The sequence below is a fragment of the Arachis hypogaea genome, chromosome 17, assembly GCF_003086295.3.
Source record: "Arachis hypogaea cultivar Tifrunner chromosome 17, arahy.Tifrunner.gnm2.J5K5, whole genome shotgun sequence".
Taxonomy (NCBI): domain Eukaryota; kingdom Viridiplantae; phylum Streptophyta; class Magnoliopsida; order Fabales; family Fabaceae; genus Arachis; species Arachis hypogaea.
The window spans coordinates 1,450,838-1,471,742 of NC_092052.1; the positions used below are offsets into that span (position 1 = coordinate 1,450,838).

Below are 20,905 nucleotides of genomic sequence, written 5' to 3' on the forward strand. Positions count from 1 at the left end.
TAACAATTAAACAATGTTTTCCGTTCATAATTTTCTTTTGCACAACTATTAAACGATGGAATACTTTTTTTTAACAACTGTTAAATAATTTTTTTCATCCGTAATTTTTTTTTGAAAAATACTTTAGAATCAAACAAAAATTAAATTTAACACTAACAAATTATCTAGCTAATCAATTTAATCCTTAAAATTTTTAAAATTGATTAATTAAGTCGAGTTTTATAATTATCTACTTTGACATTGTTAATAAAATGACAATAACAACGTCGTGCCAATATGGTCCAATATCTTTTGAATTTTTTTCACCAACATATATCGATAAACTTTATTTTAATTGTTATTCAATAATTAATTTAGTCATGAGTTTTATAATAAAGTAAATTAACTTAGTCTCTTATGTAGATTATTTCTTTGATGAAATTAGTAAAATCCTAAAATAATGATGATCATTATCTTTTTCTTCATTGATTAGGTTAAGGAATCAATAAATAAGGGATTTGAAATAATAATAAAAAAGTGGAAATGCTTTGTGTCACTCATGCTTCCAACCTTCCTGCAATCATATGATTCAACAAATAAATAGTTAAGCATTACATTTTTTTCCAGATTGCTACAAACATTAAGCATAAAGCTTACAAGTTAATCTCATTTTCTGGCTTCCATATCCGAACAAGTTTGTCATAGAATGAGCAAGTAGCCACAATTGGTTTGGTTCTCTCAACTCTGTGATTTGCTTCACCTTTCTGCCAATCTGCTCCATATGCCAGGGAATCATGCTTCTTGTAAGTTTCCAACACTTGCGCTTCGTTGCCCTTGATGGACACAATTGCAAAACCATTGTGCATACATGCAGCCAAGACCAAGTTTGGAATGTAGGGATGGTGCTTCACCCTCCAAACTCCTCCCCCTAAGCCAATTGAAGTCTCATTAACAGGTTTTGAGATTGTTCTCAAGTCCCATAGCCTCAAGGTTTCGTCGTAGCTACCGGTTACTAAGCTATTTGGATCATGAGAACTCTTTTGAATGCAACAAACACCCATTTTATGAGCTTTGGAATTCTGAAATACCAGATTGGAAGGACCATCCCTTAAATCCCAACAACTGAATTTACAATCATCAGAGCCAGTATATACCAAATTTGGTTGGTGGATATCAAATGCGGTTGTCCAGAGTTCAAAGTCATGTGCCTTCCATTCTTCTTGTATTTCCAACTTGGATTCAAGGAAAGAAACAATGGATACAGAGCCATCAGAAAGCCCCACGGTCATGGATGTGCCTGAAGGGTTCCAGTCCAAATCTGAGAGAATATTAGAATAAGATGTCAGTTATACATGTATCAGTTACTGTCTAATCTTTTTGGATAGTGCCATTTGTGGGGGTTTGGATTTCACCTACAAATAGGATAATGTGTTCTTTCAAATCTTAATTGTCGTTGTTATTTCTTAACTTGCACAAGCTATGACCCATTATCAACTGAGGTAGATGTGGATATATATTATTAATTAATTTATTATGGTACTATATACTATACTATATACACCTTAAAGTTGTGTTATTTTATTCCACTTCCTTTGGAAAATGAAATATTAATGGTATGCTTTGAGTTTGTACTTATTGAGAATGAGAATGTTTTGAAGCAAAGACTATGAATTGGGATGTTTGTTAACAAAGATGACTCATCTCGTGCATTTTCTTTTTGGGGGTCATGTAATGATATCTTCTGTACTGATAACGATATATACTGTAAAATTGCAGCAAAAATTTTAGTACTAGTATGACATGATAGTGAATTTATTAACCGAATCCCCAAGTTATTATGAGTGTTATTTCTTTTTCGGTCTTGAGTTATTGTGAATTATTTATCAATCACCTTTATTTTCTTCTTCTATACTTTTCATAGTTATATTCAGAAGGAAACTGTCCATGAAATGATTTTTGGCAAACACAATATATTAATTACTTTTAAGAATTGTGTTTATGAGCAATGAAGATGTTCATATAGTTGCCCTTAAGCTTCCTAGTTCTTAAGAGGAATGGAAAAGATGCAATATAATATATACTTTAACCACATAGAATTTTCCTTAAAAGTAAAGTATAAGCTAGGTATAAGTAATTTTTAAAAAGTCAACTATAAACTAGGTATAATGAATAATGCAGTCCACAATTTTTCATTGTAATTCGAATCAAATTTTTTCTTCTAAAATTAAGGAATTTTTCTCTTCTCTCTACTAATTTTATAATCAAAATGTACCACATAACATTGTCTCGTTATAATTAAAATTAAATATTTTCTTCCAAAATTAAAGAATTATTCCCTTCTCCTTACTAATTTTACAACCAAAATATATCACATGTTACTCCTTCATTACAATTGAAATCAAATATTTTCCTCCAAAATTAAAGAGTTCTCCCTCCTCCCTCTTTCTTTTTCTATTTCTCTCATTTCTTCAACCACTCTATCTATTTTAAATATCATTATCAATATCAATGACTAATTACTAATTTGACAATTAAAATATGCAAAATGACATTCTTTAATTGCATTAAAATTAAAATTGAAATATACCTATATTATGTATCATATATTACTATCTAATTTAATAATCAAATGTGTCACATGACACTTTCTTATTAAAATTGAGAGAAAATATTTTTTTTTCAAAATTAATAAACTCCCTTCTTAAATTCTCTCATCTACCTCTATTTTTTTATTTCTCTCTACTATTTTTACTCTATATATAATTTATATTTTATATTAGTAATTTGACAAATCAAAATATGTCATCGGATATTTTTTTACAATTAAAATAAAATTTTTTCTTCCAAAATTAACAAACTCTCACTCTCATTCTCATTCTTCATCTTTATCTTTCTCCCTATTTTCAATCATTCTCTATTTTTTCTATCTTTCTCTTCTATAGAAAATAAAATTGAAAGAAAAATATAATTTAAATAAAAAAATTTATTATTAGAAAAAATCTCTACATACAAGTGTTTTGCGTTTACAAGCTTTACAAGTCTAAAGAGAACGAAACCCACTAAACGCGCTGCCTATGTTACGTGCCTCTTTAACAGACTTTTAAATCTATTCAAATCAATTAACGCGCAAATATATAACTTCCATTTTTCAAAAGATTTTGTTTCTTTTTTCGAGTTTTTTGCCAAATTTGTTGAATCTCCTTCGTGCATTCTCTCTTTGCTTCATTTTTTTTCAATTTTCTTGGTTTCTGAAATCAAGCTTTGAAATCGTTTTGAAGATAATGGAACTTCAGAAATACACCCAAACGATTAGATAAATACACCCAAACGGTTACAGAAATACACCCAAAAATTTTAAGAAATACACCCAAAACAGGGAGAGACAGTATATTTCTTCTTGAAATATTTTAATGTTTTGCTGGTTAAGGATGATGTACATGACAGAGACAATCTATAAGAAAAACCTAGAAGAACAGTAAAACAGTATCTTGAATAATGTTTCTTCGTTTTTTCAGGTGATTTTTGATGGAGATTTGTATCTTTTCTTCTTGATTTCTTCTACTTTTCGCGAGGAGTTGGAACGTTTCTCCAAAATCGTAGTTTGTTTCGAATGTCCCTTGAATCTTGACGGTTTGCATTTTGATTGAGGAAGAAGAGGAAGAGTGAACGTGTTGTGGAAGGGTGATTAAGGCGCGTGCGTTGGACGCTTGATTCTAAAAGAGTGGTGCGCTTATTTTTTTTCTTGGACTTGGAGCAACTTGTATAGCTTGTAAACCAAAAAGGCTTGTATGCGTAACAAGCCTCCTATTATTATTATTATATACATAATTTTTTTATTTAATTTTAAATTTTCACCTCTTATATTTCTAATCTATATTTTCATTACTCTTCTCTTCATTCGATATTCCTTACACACGCTTCGGCCGGCCTGCTAACTGACAACCTCGGCTTAACTTCTTCATGTTCCAACACATTTTCCGGCCTTTCACTGCTGTGTGTGCTTGCCATTTTGCTTCAATACATCAGATTCATCTTCAAACTTGACATGTGAAATCATTTCATAATCATGATCTGCTGTTCTATGTCCTCGGCCACGACCTCTACCTCTCCCCCTACTCCTTCCTCTGCCACTAGTATTTCTGGCCTCTAGCTGCGCAAATTATAAGATAACATAAAAAAAACTGATATATTACTGCGGATTCATACAAGAAAAAGGAGAAGTCATATAACTTCTAATTTGAAGTAATTTAAAACATTTGATACATTACCATCTTATTTCTCTTTTGCTCCTCGTCGCTGTCATTATCATCATCTTCCGCAATTTTCCTGATGTAAGATATAAGATAAACAAAATTCAGCGAGAATAGAATATTTTCAAAATAACAAACAACAGAATCAAGCAAGCACAAACCTCTTCTTAGGGATAGAACGATCATCACCCGTCGCACCAGAACCACCTAAATCAGGAACCTTGTTGAGAATATCTTTCAGAAAATCAAACACATTAAATGTCTGGACACAATGCTTTCTGCAAAGGCAAGGATTCAAGTAATTGAAGCTATTATCTTTCAAGGAATTATGGAAGTATAAATACAAGTAAAATTTAGATAGTAAAATAAAGAATTTAATTTTGATGGGCAGTCAGTGTAAAGCAATTCTACACGTGCATCCAATTACGTATTGTCACATCAGCAAAATAACCACCTTTTAGTTTGACTGCGTGAATAGTTATCCAAAAGAATGAATATGATTGGATAATTATGTAGAAGTTTTACACTGTCAGTGCATCAAAATTAAATTTATAAAATAAAATAAAAATATTACAAGCTTAAATTAAGATGGGAAATAACAATCTAAATATTGTCCTTATCTCTGATGGATTTTAATTGTATTCTACCTAAGTGCATCACAAATCAACTAGACTATAGAAAATATCAATCATTGTTCCATTCTTCTCTTTGAATGGAGAGGAGAGGCAGGAATAAGAATATAGAAGACAAGCCATTTTCTCCACTGTTTGTAGAACATGATCCTTTAGGAATAAATTATTATCAAATACGTCTTGTTGATACTATTTATTTTGTTGTTGCTAATTATCAATAGATTAAGTAGTATCGAGCATGTATGTACTCATGAATTATAAAGTCCAACAAATAGTTTACAATTTATACTTTATACACAGTTTAACCATTAGAGGCCAGTTTTATTAGTAGAACTCTAATATATAAACACTTTCTCAACTACCATACAAATATAAGCAAAAATTTATGACAGTCATCTCCTTGAGAAATTGACAAGACATCATAAGATAGAAGCTCTTACAAGAACAGATATGTAAGAATCCAGCTTTTGTAAATTTTGATATATAGAATTGATAGCATCCCTGATTTCACAATCTGTCCACTGGGAATCCTCCTGATTTATTTCCAGCAGCTTCTTAAACAGTAGTGGAATTGAATAGCTTCCATCAACAGAAGAATCAGTCTGAAAAGTGAATGTTGGTTCCAGGAAGAAAAGGTTAAATATGGAAAAAAAATTGCCAAATACAAGTTGAAAATTTACTAGCATCCGATTTCTGAACACATAAACAAGTTACAAGCATAAATATTTGCAGAGCACACACATATTTGAATATCATGACTAAAGATGCTGAAAAACTGTAAATCTTAAAGAGTGTATCAAAACAAAATCATGATAATAACGAATGAAAACAATAAAATAAAATAAAATAAAACCTCTGATTTAGATTGCCAAAACTGGAGATTCTTCTCTATACTATGCAAGTTCAACAAAACATGTTCCCGTATATCCTCCAATACACCATGCACTCTAGATTCCTTTATGATCCTGCAAGATAACATCATCATAATCAAAACCTAAACCTAGCATTCATTGCACGTGAAAAAAAAAGAATTATACAACGCGGAGAAATGAAATTCACGAGTAGAATCGAAGCGTGACATCGATTTCAATTCAGTTAGAAGTTATCGGAAAATGAAAATGAGCATACATGGAAGAGTCGCGGAAATTGGAAGGGAGAGGAAGAGGTATGCATTGGCGGTGGTGGATTGATCGGAAATGAGCGGCGAGGTTGGAGAGGAAGCGGAGGAGATTGGATGGATGGAAGGGGTAGAAAGCGCGAAGACGGTTGCGGAGGTAGTTGGAGTAGAGTGAGACGATGGCTACGTTGCTGGTTTTGGTGGATTCGGTTTCCGCCATTAAGTTTGAAGTCCCACATTGGTGATGTCTATTGAAGAACAAGAGTTTATATAATTAATGAGAAGTAACAATGTTTGCCAAGCTTAGTAATGCAAGGCATTAAGATGTTAAATTGGGCTTGAATGGGTGTCTGTTGATCTGTTTTCTCGTACCGAGTTGGGCCTCGGTTGTGCCTGACTCACAACACTAAAGGGATAACGGGTCACTGCACCAGCCCTTTTTGGCATTAAGTTTGAAGTCCCACATCGGTGATATCTATTGAAGAACAAGAGTATCGAGTTGGGCCTCGGTTGTGCCTGACTCACAACACTAAAGGGATAACGGGTCACTGCACCAGCCCTTTTTGGCCATTAAGTTTGAAGTCCCACATCGGTGATATCTATTGAAGAACAAGAGTATATATAATTAATGAGAAGTAATGATGTTTGCCAAGCTTGGCAATGCAAGGCATTATGATGTTACAATTGGGCTTGAAGGGTGTTTGTTGACCTGTTCTCTCGTACCGAGTTGGGCCTCGGTTGTGCCTGACTCACAACACTAAAGGGATAACGGGTCACTGCACCAACCCTTTTTGGCCATTAAGTTTGAAGTCCCACATCGGTGATATCTATTGAAGAACAAGAGTATATATAATTAATGATACAATTGGGCTTGAAGGGTGTTTGTTGACCTGTTCTCTCGTACCGAGTTGGGCCTCGGTTGTGCCTGACTCACAACACTAAAGGGATAACGGGTCACTGCACCAGCCCTTTTGGCCATTAAGTTTGAAGTCCACATCGGTGATATCTATTGAAGAACAGAGTATATATAATTAATGAGAAGTAATGATGTTTGCCAAGCTTGGCAATGCAAGGCATTATGATGTTACAATTGGCTTGAATGGGTGTTTGTTGACCTGTTCTCTCGTACGAGTTGGGCCTCGTTGTGCCTGACTCACAACACTAAAGGATAACGGGTCACTGCACCAGCCTTTTTGGCCATAAGTTTGAAGTCCCACATCGGTGATATCTATTGAAGAACAAGAGTATATATAATTAATGAGAAGTAATGATGTTTGCCAAGCTTGGCAATGCAAGGCATTATGATGTTACAATTGGGCTTGAATGGGTGTTTGTTGACCTGTTCTCTCGTACCGAGTTGGGCCTCGGTTGTGCCTGACTCACAACACTAAAGGGATAACGGGTCACTGCACCAGCCCTTTTTGGCCATTAAGTTTGAAGTCCCACATCGGTGATATCTATTGAAGAACAAGAGTATATATAATTAATGAGAAGTAATGATGTTTGCCAAGCTTGGCAATGCAAGGCATTATGATGTTACAATTGGGCTTGAATGGGTGTTTGTTGACCTGTTCTCTCGTACCGAGTTGGGCCTCGGTTGTGCCTGACTCACAACACTAAAGGGATAACGGGTCACTGCACCAGCCCTTTTTGGCCATTAAGTTTGAAGTCCCACATCGGTGATATCTATTGAAGAACAAGAGTATATATAATTAATGAGAAGTAATGATGTTTGCCAAGCTTGGCAATGCAAGGCATTATGATGTTACAATTGGGCTTGAATGGGTGTTTGTTGACCTGTTCTCTCGTACCGAGTTGGGCCTCGGTTGTGCCTGACTCACAACAAAAGGATAACGGTCACTGCACCAGCCCTTTTTGGCCATTAAGTTTGAAGTCCCACATCGGTGATATCTATTGAAGAACAAGAGTATATATAATTAATGAGAAGTAATGATGTTTGCCAAGCTTGGCAATGCAAGGCATTATGATGTTACAATTGGGCTTGAATGGGTGTTTGTTGACCTGTTCTCTCGTACCGAGTTGGGCCTCGGTTGTGCCTGACTCACAACACTAAAGGGATAACGGGTCACTGCACCAGCCCTTTTTGGCCATTAAGTTTGAAGTCCCACATCGGTGATATCTATTGAAGAACAAGAGTATATATAATTAATGAGAAGTAATGATGTTTGCCAAGCTTGGCAATGCAAGGCATTATGATGTTACAATTGGGCTTGAATGGGTGTTTGTTGACCTGTTCTCTCGTACCGAGTTGGGCCTCGGTTGTGCCTGACTCACAACACTAAAGGATAACGGGTCACTGCACCAGCCCTTTTGGCCATTAAGTTTGAAGTCCCACATCGGTGATATCTATTGAAGAACAAGAGTATATATAATTAATGAGAAGTAATGATGTTTGCCAAGCTTGGCAATGCAAGGCATTATGATGTTACAATTGGGCTTGAATGGGTGTTTGTTGACCTGTTCTCTCGTACCGAGTTGGGCCTCGGTTGTGCCTGACTCACAACACTAAAGGGATAACGGGTCACTGCACCAGCCCTTTTGGCCATTAAGTTTGAAGTCCCACATCGGTGATATCTATTGAAGAACAAGAGTATATATAATTAATGAGAAGTAATGATGTTTGCCAAGCTTGGCAATGCAAGGCATTATGATGTTACAATTGGGCTTGAATGGGTGTTTGTTGACCTGTTCTCTCGTACCGAGTTGGGCCTCGGTTGTGCCTGACTCACAACACTAAAGGGATAACGGGTCACTGCACCAGCCCTTTTTGGCCATTAAGTTTGAAGTCCCACATCGGTGATATCTATTGAAGAACAAGAGTATATATAATTAATGAGAAGTAATGATGTTTGCCAAGCTTGGCAATGCAAGGCATTATGATGTTACAATTGGGCTTGAATGGGTGTTTGTTGACCTGTTCTCTCGTACCGAGTTGGGCCTCGGTTGTGCCTGACTCACAACACTAAAGGGATAACGGGTCACTGCACCAGCCCTTTTTGGCCATTAAGTTTGAAGTCCCACATCGGTGATATCTATTGAAGAACAAGAGTATATATAATTAATGAGAAGTAATGATGTTTGCCAAGCTTGGCAATGCAAGGCATTATGATGTTACAATTGGGCTTGAATGGGTGTTTGTTGACCTGTTCTCTCGTACCGAGTTGGGCCTCGGTTGTGCCTGACTCACAACACTAAAGGGATAACGGGTCACTGCACCAGCCCTTTTTGGCCATTAAGTTTGAAGTCCCACATCGGTGATATCTATTGAAGAACAAGAGTATATATAATTAATGAGAAGTAATGATGTTTGCCAAGCTTGGCAATGCAAGGCATTATGATGTTACAATTGGGCTTGAATGGGTGTTTGTTGACCTGTTCTCTCGTACCGAGTTGGGCCTCGGTTGTGCCTGACTCACAACACTAAAGGGATAACGGGTCACTGCACCAGCCCTTTTTGGCCATTAAGTTTGAAGTCCCACATCGGTGATATCTATTGAAGAACAAGAGTATATATAATTAATGAGAAGTAATGATGTTTGCCAAGCTTGGCAATGCAAGGCATTATGATGTTACAATTGGGCTTGAATGGGTGTTTGTTGACCTGTTCTCTCGTACCGAGTTGGGCCTCGGTTGTGCCTGACTCACAACACTAAAGGGATAACGGGTCACTGCACCAGCCCTTTTTGGCCATTAAGTTTGAAGTCCCACATCGGTGATATCTATTGAAGAACAAGAGTATATATAATTAATGAGAAGTAATGATGTTTGCCAAGCTTGGCAATGCAAGGCATTATGATGTTACAATTGGGCTTGAATGGGTGTTTGTTGACCTGTTCTCTCGTACCGAGTTGGGCCTCGGTTGTGCCTGACTCACAACACTAAAGGGATAACGGGTCACTGCACCAGCCCTTTTTGGCCATTAAGTTTGAAGTCCCACATCGGTGATATCTATTGAAGAACAAGAGTATATATAATTAATGAGAAGTAATGATGTTTGCCAAGCTTGGCAATGCAAGGCATTATGATGTTACAATTGGGCTTGAATGGGTGTTTGTTGACCTGTTCTCTCGTACCGAGTTGGGCCTCGGTTGTGCCTGACTCACAACACTAAAGGGATAACGGGTCACTGCACCAGCCCTTTTTGGCCATTAAGTTTGAAGTCCCACATCGGTGATATCTATTGAAGAACAAGAGTATATATAATTAATGAGAAGTAATGATGTTTGCCAAGCTTGGCAATGCAAGGCATTATGATGTTACAATTGGGCTTGAATGGGTGTTTGTTGACCTGTTCTCTCGTACCGAGTTGGGCCTCGGTTGTGCCTGACTCACAACACTAAAGGGATAACGGGTCACTGCACCAGCCCTTTTTGGCCATTAAGTTTGAAGTCCCACATCGGTGATATCTATTGAAGAACAAGAGTATATATAATTAATGAGAAGTAATGATGTTTGCCAAGCTTGGCAATGCAAGGCATTATGATGTTACAATTGGGCTTGAATGGGTGTTTGTTGACCTGTTCTCTCGTACCGAGTTGGGCCTCGGTTGTGCCTGACTCACAACACTAAAGGGATAACGGGTCACTGCACCAGCCCTTTTGGCCATTAAGTTTGAAGTCCCACATCGGTGATATCTATTGAAGAACAAGAGTATATATAATTAATGAGAAGTAATGATGTTTGCCAAGCTTGGCAATGCAAGGCATTATGATGTTACAATTGGGCTTGAATGGGTGTTTGTTGACCTGTTCTCTCGTACCGAGTTGGGCCTCGGTTGTGCCTGACTCACAACACTAAAGGGATAACGGGTCACTGCACCAGCCCTTTTTGGCCATTAAGTTTGAAGTCCCACATCGGTGATATCTATTGAAGAACAAGAGTATATATAATTAATGAGAAGTAATGATGTTTGCCAAGCTTGGCAATGCAAGGCATTATGATGTTACAATTGGGCTTGAATGGGTGTTTGTTGACCTGTTCTCTCGTACCGAGTTGGGCCTCGGTTGTGCCTGACTCACAACACTAAAGGGATAACGGGTCACTGCACCAGCCCTTTTTGGCCATTAAGTTTGAAGTCCCACATCGGTGATATCTATTGAAGAACAAGAGTATATATAATTAATGAGAAGTAATGATGTTTGCCAAGCTTGGCAATGCAAGCATTATGATGTTACAATTGGGCTTGAATGGGTGTTTGTTGACCTGTTCTCTCGTACCGAGTTGGGCCTCGGTTGTGCCTGACTCACAACACTAAAGGGATAACGGGTCACTGCACCAGCCCTTTTGGCCATTAAGTTTGAAGTCCCACATCGGTGATATCTATTGAAGAACAAGAGTATATATAATTAATGAGAAGTAATGATGTTTGCCAAGCTTGGCAATGCAAGGCATTATGATGTTACAATTGGGCTTGAATGGGTGTTTGTTGACCTGTTCTCTCGTACCGAGTTGGGCCTCGGTTGTGCCTGACTCACAACACTAAAGGGATAACGGGTCACTGCACCAGCCCTTTTTGGCCATTAAGTTTGAAGTCCCACATCGGTGATATCTATTGAAGAACAAGAGTATATATAATTAATGAGAAGTAATGATGTTTGCCAAGCTTGGCAATGCAAGGCATTATGATGTTACAATTGGGCTTGAATGGGTGTTTGTTGACCTGTTCTCTCGTACCGAGTTGGGCCTCGGTTGTGCCTGACTCACAACACTAAAGGGATAACGGGTCACTGCACCAGCCCTTTTTGGCCATTAAGTTTGAAGTCCCACATCGGTGATATCTATTGAAGAACAAGAGTATATATAATTAATGAGAAGTAATGATGTTTGCCAAGCTTGGCAATGCAAGGCATTATGATGTTACAATTGGGCTTGAATGGGTGTTTGTTGACCTGTTCTCTCGTACCGAGTTGGGCCTCGGTTGTGCCTGACTCACAACACTAAAGGGATAACGGGTCACTGCACCAGCCCTTTTTGGCCATTAAGTTTGAAGTCCCACATCGGTGATATCTATTGAAGAACAAGAGTATATATAATTAATGAGAAGTAATGATGTTTGCCAAGCTTGGCAATGCAAGGCATTATGATGTTACAATTGGGCTTGAATGGGTGTTTGTTGACCTGTTCTCTCGTACCGAGTTGGGCCTCGGTTGTGCCTGACTCACAACACTAAAGGATAACGGGTCACTGCACCAGCCCTTTTTGGCCATTAAGTTTGAAGTCCCACATCGGTGATATCTATTGAAGAACAAGAGTATATATAATTAATGAGAAGTAATGATGTTTGCCAAGCTTGGCAATGCAAGGCATTATGATGTTACAATTGGGCTTGAATGGGTGTTTGTTGACCTGTTCTCTCGTACCGAGTTGGGCCTCGGTTGTGCCTGACTCACAACACTAAAGGATAACGGTCACTGCACCAGCCCTTTTGGCCATTAAGTTGAAGTCCCACATCGGTGATATCTATGAAGAACAAGATATATAATTAATGAAAGATATTTGCAACTTATATATTTTTTTTTTTTTTTTTTAACATTATTTTTTATATTTTTTTTTTTTTTTTTTTTTTTTTTGAAACAAATTTTAATCATAAAAAAAATTCACACAGTAAATATATCCAAATTATATTGAAAAAAAATTAAAAAAATATTAACAACAAATAAACTTCTTATAACTTTTAAATTTCATTAATTAGGTCGAGTTTATAATTATCTAAAATAACTACTAAATGGTACTCAAAAATTTATATTATTAACAAAAAAATACAAAAAATATTAACAATAAATAAGCCTCTAAAAGATTTAAAATGAGGCGAAAAGAATCAGATATATATATTTTAAAAATAGATTTAGAGATCAAATTTTTTATTCAAATATTTATAACATTGTTCTAAATTCTTCGCTTGACAAGTCTCACCTCGGTCATATATATTAGAGCACACGGGTTTATAAAACTTATGAGAAGGTGTAACATTTTTTGAACTTAATATCGCAAGCTTGTGACCTGAGTGGGGGCATTATTGTGATGGAACATGGGTTTGGATATTCTTGGTTGGGCTAAATGGATTTGCAATATGCTGTCCTGTCCTCTCCAAGTTGAGAGTTGGGTCTCGGGACTTGGGTGTAGGCGAGAGGGTAAAGGGTTAATAGGCTGCTGCACCCTCGGCCCACATGGCCTGGTATGTTTTGCTCATAAACCATCACTTTTTTTTTAACTAATTTCTTTTTAATAAAACTTTAGAAGTAGATTATAGTTGAATTTTTTTTAACAATTAAACAATGTTTTCCGTTCATAATTTCTTTTGCACAACTATTAAACGATGGAATACTTTTTTTTAACAACTGTTAAATAATTTTTTTCATCCGTAATTTTTTTTTGAAAAATACTTTAGAATCAAACAAAAATTAAATTTAACACTAACAAATTATCTAGCTAATCAATTTAATCCTTAAAATTTTTAAAATTGATTAATTAAGTCGAGTTTTATAATTATCTACTTTGACATTGTTAATAAAATGACAATAACAACGTCGTGCCAATATGGTCCAATATCTTTTGAATTTTTTTCACCAACATATATCGATAAACTTTATTTTAATTGTTATTCAATAATTAATTTAGTCATGAGTTTTATAATAAAGTAAATTAACTTAGTCTCTTATGTAGATTATTTCTTTGATGAAATTAGTAAAATCCTAAAATAATGATGATCATTATCTTTTTCTTCATTGATTAGGTTAAGGAATCAATAAATAAGGGATTTGAAATAATAATAAAAAAGTGGAAATGCTTTGTGTCACTCATGCTTCCAACCTTCCTGCAATCATATGATTCAACAAATAAATTGTTAAGCATTACATTTTTTTCCAGATTGCTACAAACATTAAGCATAAAGCTTACAAGTTAATCTCATTTTCTGGCTTCCATATCCGAACAAGTTTGTCATAGAATGAGCAAGTAGCCACAATTGGTTTGGTTCTCTCAACTCTGTGATTTGCTTCACCTTTCTGCCAATCTGCTCCATATGCCAGGGAATCATGCTTCTTGTAAGTTTCCAACACTTGCGCTTCGTTGCCCTTGATGGACACAATTGCAAAACCATTGTGCATACATGCAGCCAAGACCAAGTTTGGAATGTAGGGATGGTGCTTCACCCTCCAAACTCCTCCCCCTAAGCCAATTGAAGTCTCATTAACAGGTTTTGAGATTGTTCTCAAGTCCCATACCCTCAAGGTTTCGTCGTAGCTACCGGTTACTAAGCTATTTGGATCATGAGAACTCTTTTGAATGCAACAAACACCCATTTTATGAGCTTTGGAATTCTGAAATACCAGATTGGAAGGACCATCCCTTAAATCCCAACAACTGAATTTACAATCATCAGAGCCAGTATATACCAAATTTGGTTGGTGGATATCAAATGCGGTTGTCCAGAGTTCAAAGTCATGTGCCTTCCATTCTTCTTGTATTTCCAACTTGGATTCAAGGAAAGAAACAATGGATACAGAGCCATCAGAAAGCCCCACGGTCATGGATGTGCCTGAAGGGTTCTAGTCCAAATCTGAGAGAATATTAGAATAAGATGTCAGTTATACATGTATCAGTTACTGTCTAATCTTTTTGGATAGTGCCATTTGTGGGGGTTTGGATTTCACCTACAAATAGGATAATGTGTTCTTTCAAATCTTAATTGTCGTTGTTATTTCTTAACTTGCACAAGCTATGACCCATTATCAACTGAGGTAGATGTGGATATATATTATTAATTAATTTATTATGGTACTATATACTATACTATATACACCTTAAAGTTGTGTTATTTTATTCCACTTCCTTTGGAAAATGAAATATTAATGGTATGCTTTGAGTTTGTACTTATTGAGAATGAGAATGTTTTGAAGCAAAGACTATGAATTGGGATGTTTGTTAACAAAGATGACTCATCTCATGCATTTTCTTTTTGGGGCTCATGTAATGATATCTTCTGTACTGATAACGATATATACTGTAAAATTGCAGCAAAAATTTTAGTACTACTATGACATGATAGTGAATTTATTAACCGAATCCCCAAGTTATTATGAGTGTTGTTTCTTTTTCGGTCTTGAGTTATTGTGAGTTATTTATCAATCACCTTTATTTTCTTCTTCTATACTTTTCATAGATTTATATTCAGAAGGAAACGGTCCATGAAATGATTTTTGGCAAACACAATATATTAATTACTTTTAAAAATTGTGTTTATGAGCAATGAAGATGTTCATATAGTTGCACTTAAGCTTCCTAGTTCTTAAGAGGAATGGAAAAGATGCAATATAATATATACTTTAACCACATAGAATTTCCCTTAAAAGTAAAGTATAAGCTAGGTATAAGTAATTTTTAAAAAGTCAATTATAAACTAGGTATAATGAATAATGCAGTCCACAATTTCTCATTGCAATTGGAATCAAATTTTTTCCTCCAAAATTAAGGAATTTTCTCTTCTTCCTTACTTGTTTTACAATCAAAATGTGTCACATAACATTATCTCATTGTAATTGAAATTAAATATTTTCCTCTAAAATTAAAGAATTATTTCCTTCTCTTTACTAATTACTAATTTAGTAATTTTACAACAAAAATATGCCACATGTCACTCCCTCGTTGCAATTGAAATCAAATATTTCCCTTCAAAATTAAAAGAGTTCTCCTCTCCTCACTCTTTCTTTTTCTATTTCTCTCATTCCTTCAATCACTCTATCTATTTTAAATATCATTATCAATATCAATGACTAATGACTAATTTGACAATTAAAATATGCAAAATGACATTCTTTAATTGTATTAAAATTAAAATTGAAATATACCTATATTATGTATCATATATTACTATCTAATTTAATAATCAAATGTGTCACATGACACTTTCTTATTAAAATTGAGAGAAAATATTTTTTTTTTCAAAATTAATAAACTCCATTCCTAAATTCTCTCATTTAATAACCTACTAAACGCGCTGCTTATTTTACGTGTCTCTTTAACAGACTTTTAAATCTATTCAAATCAATTAACGCGCAAATATATAACTTCCATTTTTCAAAAGATTTCGTTTTTTTTTTTCGAGTTTCTTGCCAAATTTGTTGGATCTCCTTCGTGCATTCTCTCTTTGCTTCGTTTTTTTTTTCGATTTTCATAGTTTTTGAAATCAAGTTTTGAAGATAATGGAACTTTAAAAATACACCCAAACGATTACATAAATACACACAAACGGTTACAGAAAGTATTAGAGAAATACAACTAAACAGTTACAGAAATATACCCAAAAGATTACAGAAATACACCCAAAGATTTAAGAAATACACCCAAAACAGGGAGAGACAGTATATTTCTTCTTGAAATCTTTTAATGTTTTGCTGGTTAAGGATGAGGCACATGACAGAGACAATTTAGAAGAAAAATCTAGAAGAACAGTAAAACAGTATCTTGAATAATGTTTCTTCCTTTTTTATAATGATTTTTTATGGAGATTTGTATATTTTCTTCTTGATTTCTTCTACTTTTTGCGAGGAGTTGGAACGTTTCTCCAGAATCGTAGTTTGTTTCGAATGTCCCTTGAATCTTGACGGTTTGCATTTTGATTGAGGAAGAAGAGGAAGAGTGAACGTGTTGTGGAAAGGTGATTAAGGCGCGTGCGTTGGACGCTTGATTCTAAAAGAGTGGTGCGCGTATTTTTTTCTTAGACTTAGAGCAACTTGTATAGCTTGTAAACCAAAAAGACTTGTATGTATAGCAAGCCTCCTATTATTATTATTATTATATACATAATTTTTTTATTTAATTTTAAATTTTCACCGCTTATATTTATAATCTATATTTTCATTTCTCTTCTCTTCATTCAATATTCCTTACACACGCTTCGGCCGGCCTGCTAACTGACAACCTCGGCTTAACTTCTTCATGTTCCAACACATTTTTCGGCCTTTCACTGCTGTGTGTGCTTGCCATTTTGCTTCAATACATCAGATTCATCTTCAAACTTGACATGTGAAATCATTTCATAATCATGATCTGCTGTTCTATGTCCTCGGCCACGACCTCTACCTCTCCCCCTACCCCTACCCCTTCCTCTGCCACTAGTATTTCTGGCCTCTAGCTGCGCAAATTATAAGATAACATAAAAAAAAAACTGATATATTGCTGCGGATTCATACGAGAAAAAGGAGAAGTCATATAACTTTTAATTTGAAGTAATTTAAAACATCAGCAAAATAACCACCTTTTAGTTTGACTGCGTGAATGGTTATCCAAAAGTACGAATATGATTGGACAATTGTGTAGAAGTTTTACACTGTCAGTGCATCAAAATTAAATTTATAAAATAAAATAAAAATATTACAAGCTTAAATTAAGATGGGAAATAACAATCTAAATATTGTCCTTATCTCTCATGGATTTTAATTGTATTCTACCTAAGTGCATCACAAATCAACTAGACTATAGAAAATATCAATCATTGTTCCATTCTTCTCTTTGAATGGAGAGGAGAGGCAGGAAGAATATAGAAGACTAGCCATTTTCTCCACTGTTTGTAGAACATGATCCTTTAGGAATAAATTATTATCAAATACGTCTTGTTGATGCTATTTATTTTGTTGTTGCTAATTATCAATACATTAAGAGCAAAAATCAGGTTGAGTAAACTATTAGAAGGCCAGTTTTGTTAGTAGAACTCTAATATATAAACACTTTCTCAACTACCATACAAATATGAGCAAAAATTTATGACAGTCATCTCCTTGAGAAATTGACAAGACATCATAAGAAAGAAGCTCTTACAAGAACAGATATGTAAGAATCCAGCTTTTGTAAATTTTGATATATAGAATTGATAGCATCCCTGATTTCACAATCTGTCCACTAGGAATCCTCCTGATTTATTTCCGGCAGCTTCTTAATCAGTAGTGGAATTGAATAGCTTCCATCAACAGAAGAATTAGTCTGAAAAGTGAATGTTGGTTCCAAGAAGAAAAGGTTAAATATGGAAAAAAAATTGCCAAATACAAGTTGAAATTTTACTGGAGTAAACTGTACTTTAACAAAATTTGACCGACAGCAATGAGAATAACATGAAAAAGGAACAATTAGTTTATTCATGTATACCTGATGCGCTGCATGTAGGTGACCAATTGAACTTTCTGTTAGTGTTGCAAGTGTGAGGAGTGTTGAAGTTAGTCCCACATCAAAGAAAGCATAGAAGAGTGAGGAGTTTATAAGATGAGAGACCCATTAATTTGACACTTTAAGATTTTGAGTTGGATATGGTATCTTTTTATTTTATGTTCTCTTGCTGTGGATCTTTCACCAACTCCTCTCCAATTTTATCAACTTCCACATAAAACTGAAAGCCAAGTCAAGAGTTTAAGTCAACAACTGAAATCATAAGTTTATGTCTCAACTTGATGAAAATTACTTAATAACAAAACTACATTCCTTGATGTGATCGCAAAAAACAATTATTATAATGATTTAAAACTAAGGGGGGAATTTTCAGCAGAGCACACCTGAGCTAAGAATGTTGCCAGAGCATATCTCAAGCTACTCAAAACCGTTACCCTCTCATGTATGAAAAGTTGAAAACAGATCCTTAAGCAGCATTTCCGCACAACAACTTAGCTGTTTGGTTGATAAAAGCGCTCGGACCCCTCTCAAAAACCATGAAATAAGCTTTACTAGCATCCGATTTCTGAACACATAAACAAGTTACAAGCATAAATATTTGCAGAACACACACATATTTGAATATCATGACTAAAGATGCTGAAAAACTGTAAATCTTAAAGAGTGTATCAAAACAAAATCATGATAATAACGAATGAAAACAATAAAATAAAATGAAATAAAACCTCTGATTTAGATTGCCAGAACTGGAGATTCTTCTCTATACTATGCAAGTTCAACAAAACATGTTCCAGTATATCCTCCAATACACCATGCACTCTAGATTCCTTTATGATCCTGCAAGATAACATCATCATAATCAAAACCTAAACCTAGCATTCATTGCACGTGAAAAAAAAAAGAATTATACAACGCGGAGAAATTAAATTCACGAGTAGAATCGAAGCACGTGACATCGATTTCAATTCAGTTAGAAGTTATCGGAAAATGAAAATGAGCATACATGGAAGAGTCGCGGAAATTGGAAGGGAGAGGAAGAGGTATGCATTGGCGGTGGTGGATTGATCGAAAATGAGCGGCGAGGTTGGAGAGGAAGCGGAGGAGATTGGATGGTGGAAGGGGTAGAAAGCGCGAAGATGGTTGCGGAGGTAGTTGGAGTAGAGTGAGACGATGGCTACGTTGCTGGTTTTGGTGGATTCGGTTTCCGCCATTAAGTTTGAAGTCCCACATCGGTGATGTCTATTGAAGAACAAGAGTTTATATAATTAATGAGAAGTAACGATGTTTGCCAAGCTTAGTAATGCAAGGCATTAAGATGTTACAATTGGGCTTGAATGTGTGTTTGTTGATCTGTTTTCTCGTACCGAGTTGGGCCTCGGTTGTGCCTGACTCACAACACTAAAGGGATAACGGGTCACTGCACCAGCCCTTTTGGCCATTAAGTTTGAAGTCCCACATCGATGATATCAATTGAAGAAAAGTAATGATGTTTGCCAAGCTTACTGCACCAGCCCTTTTGGCCATTAAGTTTGAAGTCCCACATCGGTGATATCTATTGAAGAACAAGAGTTTATATAATTAATGAGAAGTAATGATGTTTGCCAAGCTTGGTAATGTAAGGCATTATGATGTTATAATTGGGCTTGAATGGGTGTTTGTTGACCTGTTCTCTCGTACCGAGTTGGGCCTCGGTTGTGCCCTTTTGGCCTATTTGGCCTTTTATTTTTTTTTATAATCAAATTTTTTTAACAATAATTAAAAAAAATTGCCTATTTGGCCTTTTATTTTTTTTTATAATCAAATTTTTTTAACAACAATTAAAAAAAATTGTCTTCATATATTTTCTTTTGCACAACCATTAAATAATTTTTTCTATTCATATTTTTTTGGAAAACAAAATTTTAAATCAAATAAAAATTAAATTTCACACTAATGAAATTTATAGCTAATCAATTTAATCTTTATAACTTTTAAAATTCATTAATTAAGTCGAATTTTATAACTATCTAGAATAAACTAGTAAAATAGTACTCCAAAATTTATATTGTTGACAAAAAAATTCACAAAAAATATTAACAACAAATAAACTTTCTTATAAATTTTAAATTTCATTAACTAGGTCGAGTTTTATAATTATCTAAAATAAACTACTAAAATGGTACTCGAAAATTTATATTATTAACAAAAAAAATTACAAAAAATATTAACAATAAATAAGCCTCTAAAAGATTTAAAAATGAGGCGAAAAGAATCAGATATATATATTTTAAAAATAGATTTTAGAGATCAAATTTTTTATTCAAATATTTATAACATTGTTCTAAATTCTTCGCTTGACAAGTCTCACCTCGGTCATATATATTAGAGCACACGGGTTTATAAAACTTATGAGAAGGTGTAACATTTTTTGAACTTAATATCGCAAGCTTGTGACCTGAGTGGGGGCATTATTGTGATGGAACATGGGTTTGGATATTCTTGGTTGGGCTAAATGGATTTGCAATATGCTGTCCTGTCCTCTCCAAGTTGAGAGTTGGGTCTCGGGACTTGGGTGTAGGCGAGAGGGTAAAGGGTTAATAGGCTGCTGCACCCTCGGCCCACATGGCCTGGTATGTTTTGCTCATAAACCATCACTTTTTTTTTAACTAATTTCTTTTTAATAAAAACTTTAGAAGTAGATTATAGTTGAATTTTTTTTAACAATTAAACAATGTTTTCCGTTCATAATTTTCTTTTGCACAACTATTAAA

General features: G+C 34.9%; 2 protein-coding genes and 1 pseudogene across 2 annotated transcripts; all 3 read right to left on the minus strand.

Annotated features, from left to right (window-relative positions):
* Nucleotides 1–503: 503 nt before the first annotated feature.
* Nucleotides 504–1,301, minus strand: LOC112765701 (uncharacterized; the record flags this gene model as incomplete). The annotated part of the gene is made up of 1 exon (XM_072223812.1): nucleotides 504–1,301. A coding segment is annotated over one exon (669 nt), but the record flags the coding sequence as incomplete, so codon positions are not given.
* Nucleotides 1,302–3,883: 2,582 nt separating this feature from the next.
* On the minus strand, nucleotides 3,884–4,984 carry LOC112765705 (uncharacterized). The gene is made up of 4 exons (XM_072223084.1): nucleotides 4,890–4,984; nucleotides 4,391–4,507; nucleotides 4,248–4,305; nucleotides 3,884–4,129 (listed from the first exon to the last, which is right to left on the minus strand). The coding sequence occupies exons 1-4, from the start codon at nucleotides 4,982–4,984 to the stop codon at nucleotides 3,965–3,967; spliced, it is 435 nt and encodes a 144-aa protein (XP_072079185.1). The 3' UTR covers nucleotides 3,884–3,964.
* Nucleotides 4,985–13,850: 8,866 nt separating this feature from the next.
* On the minus strand, nucleotides 13,851–14,726 carry LOC112765237 (uncharacterized; annotated as a pseudogene).
* Between the last annotated feature and the right edge of the window lie 6,179 nt (nucleotides 14,727–20,905).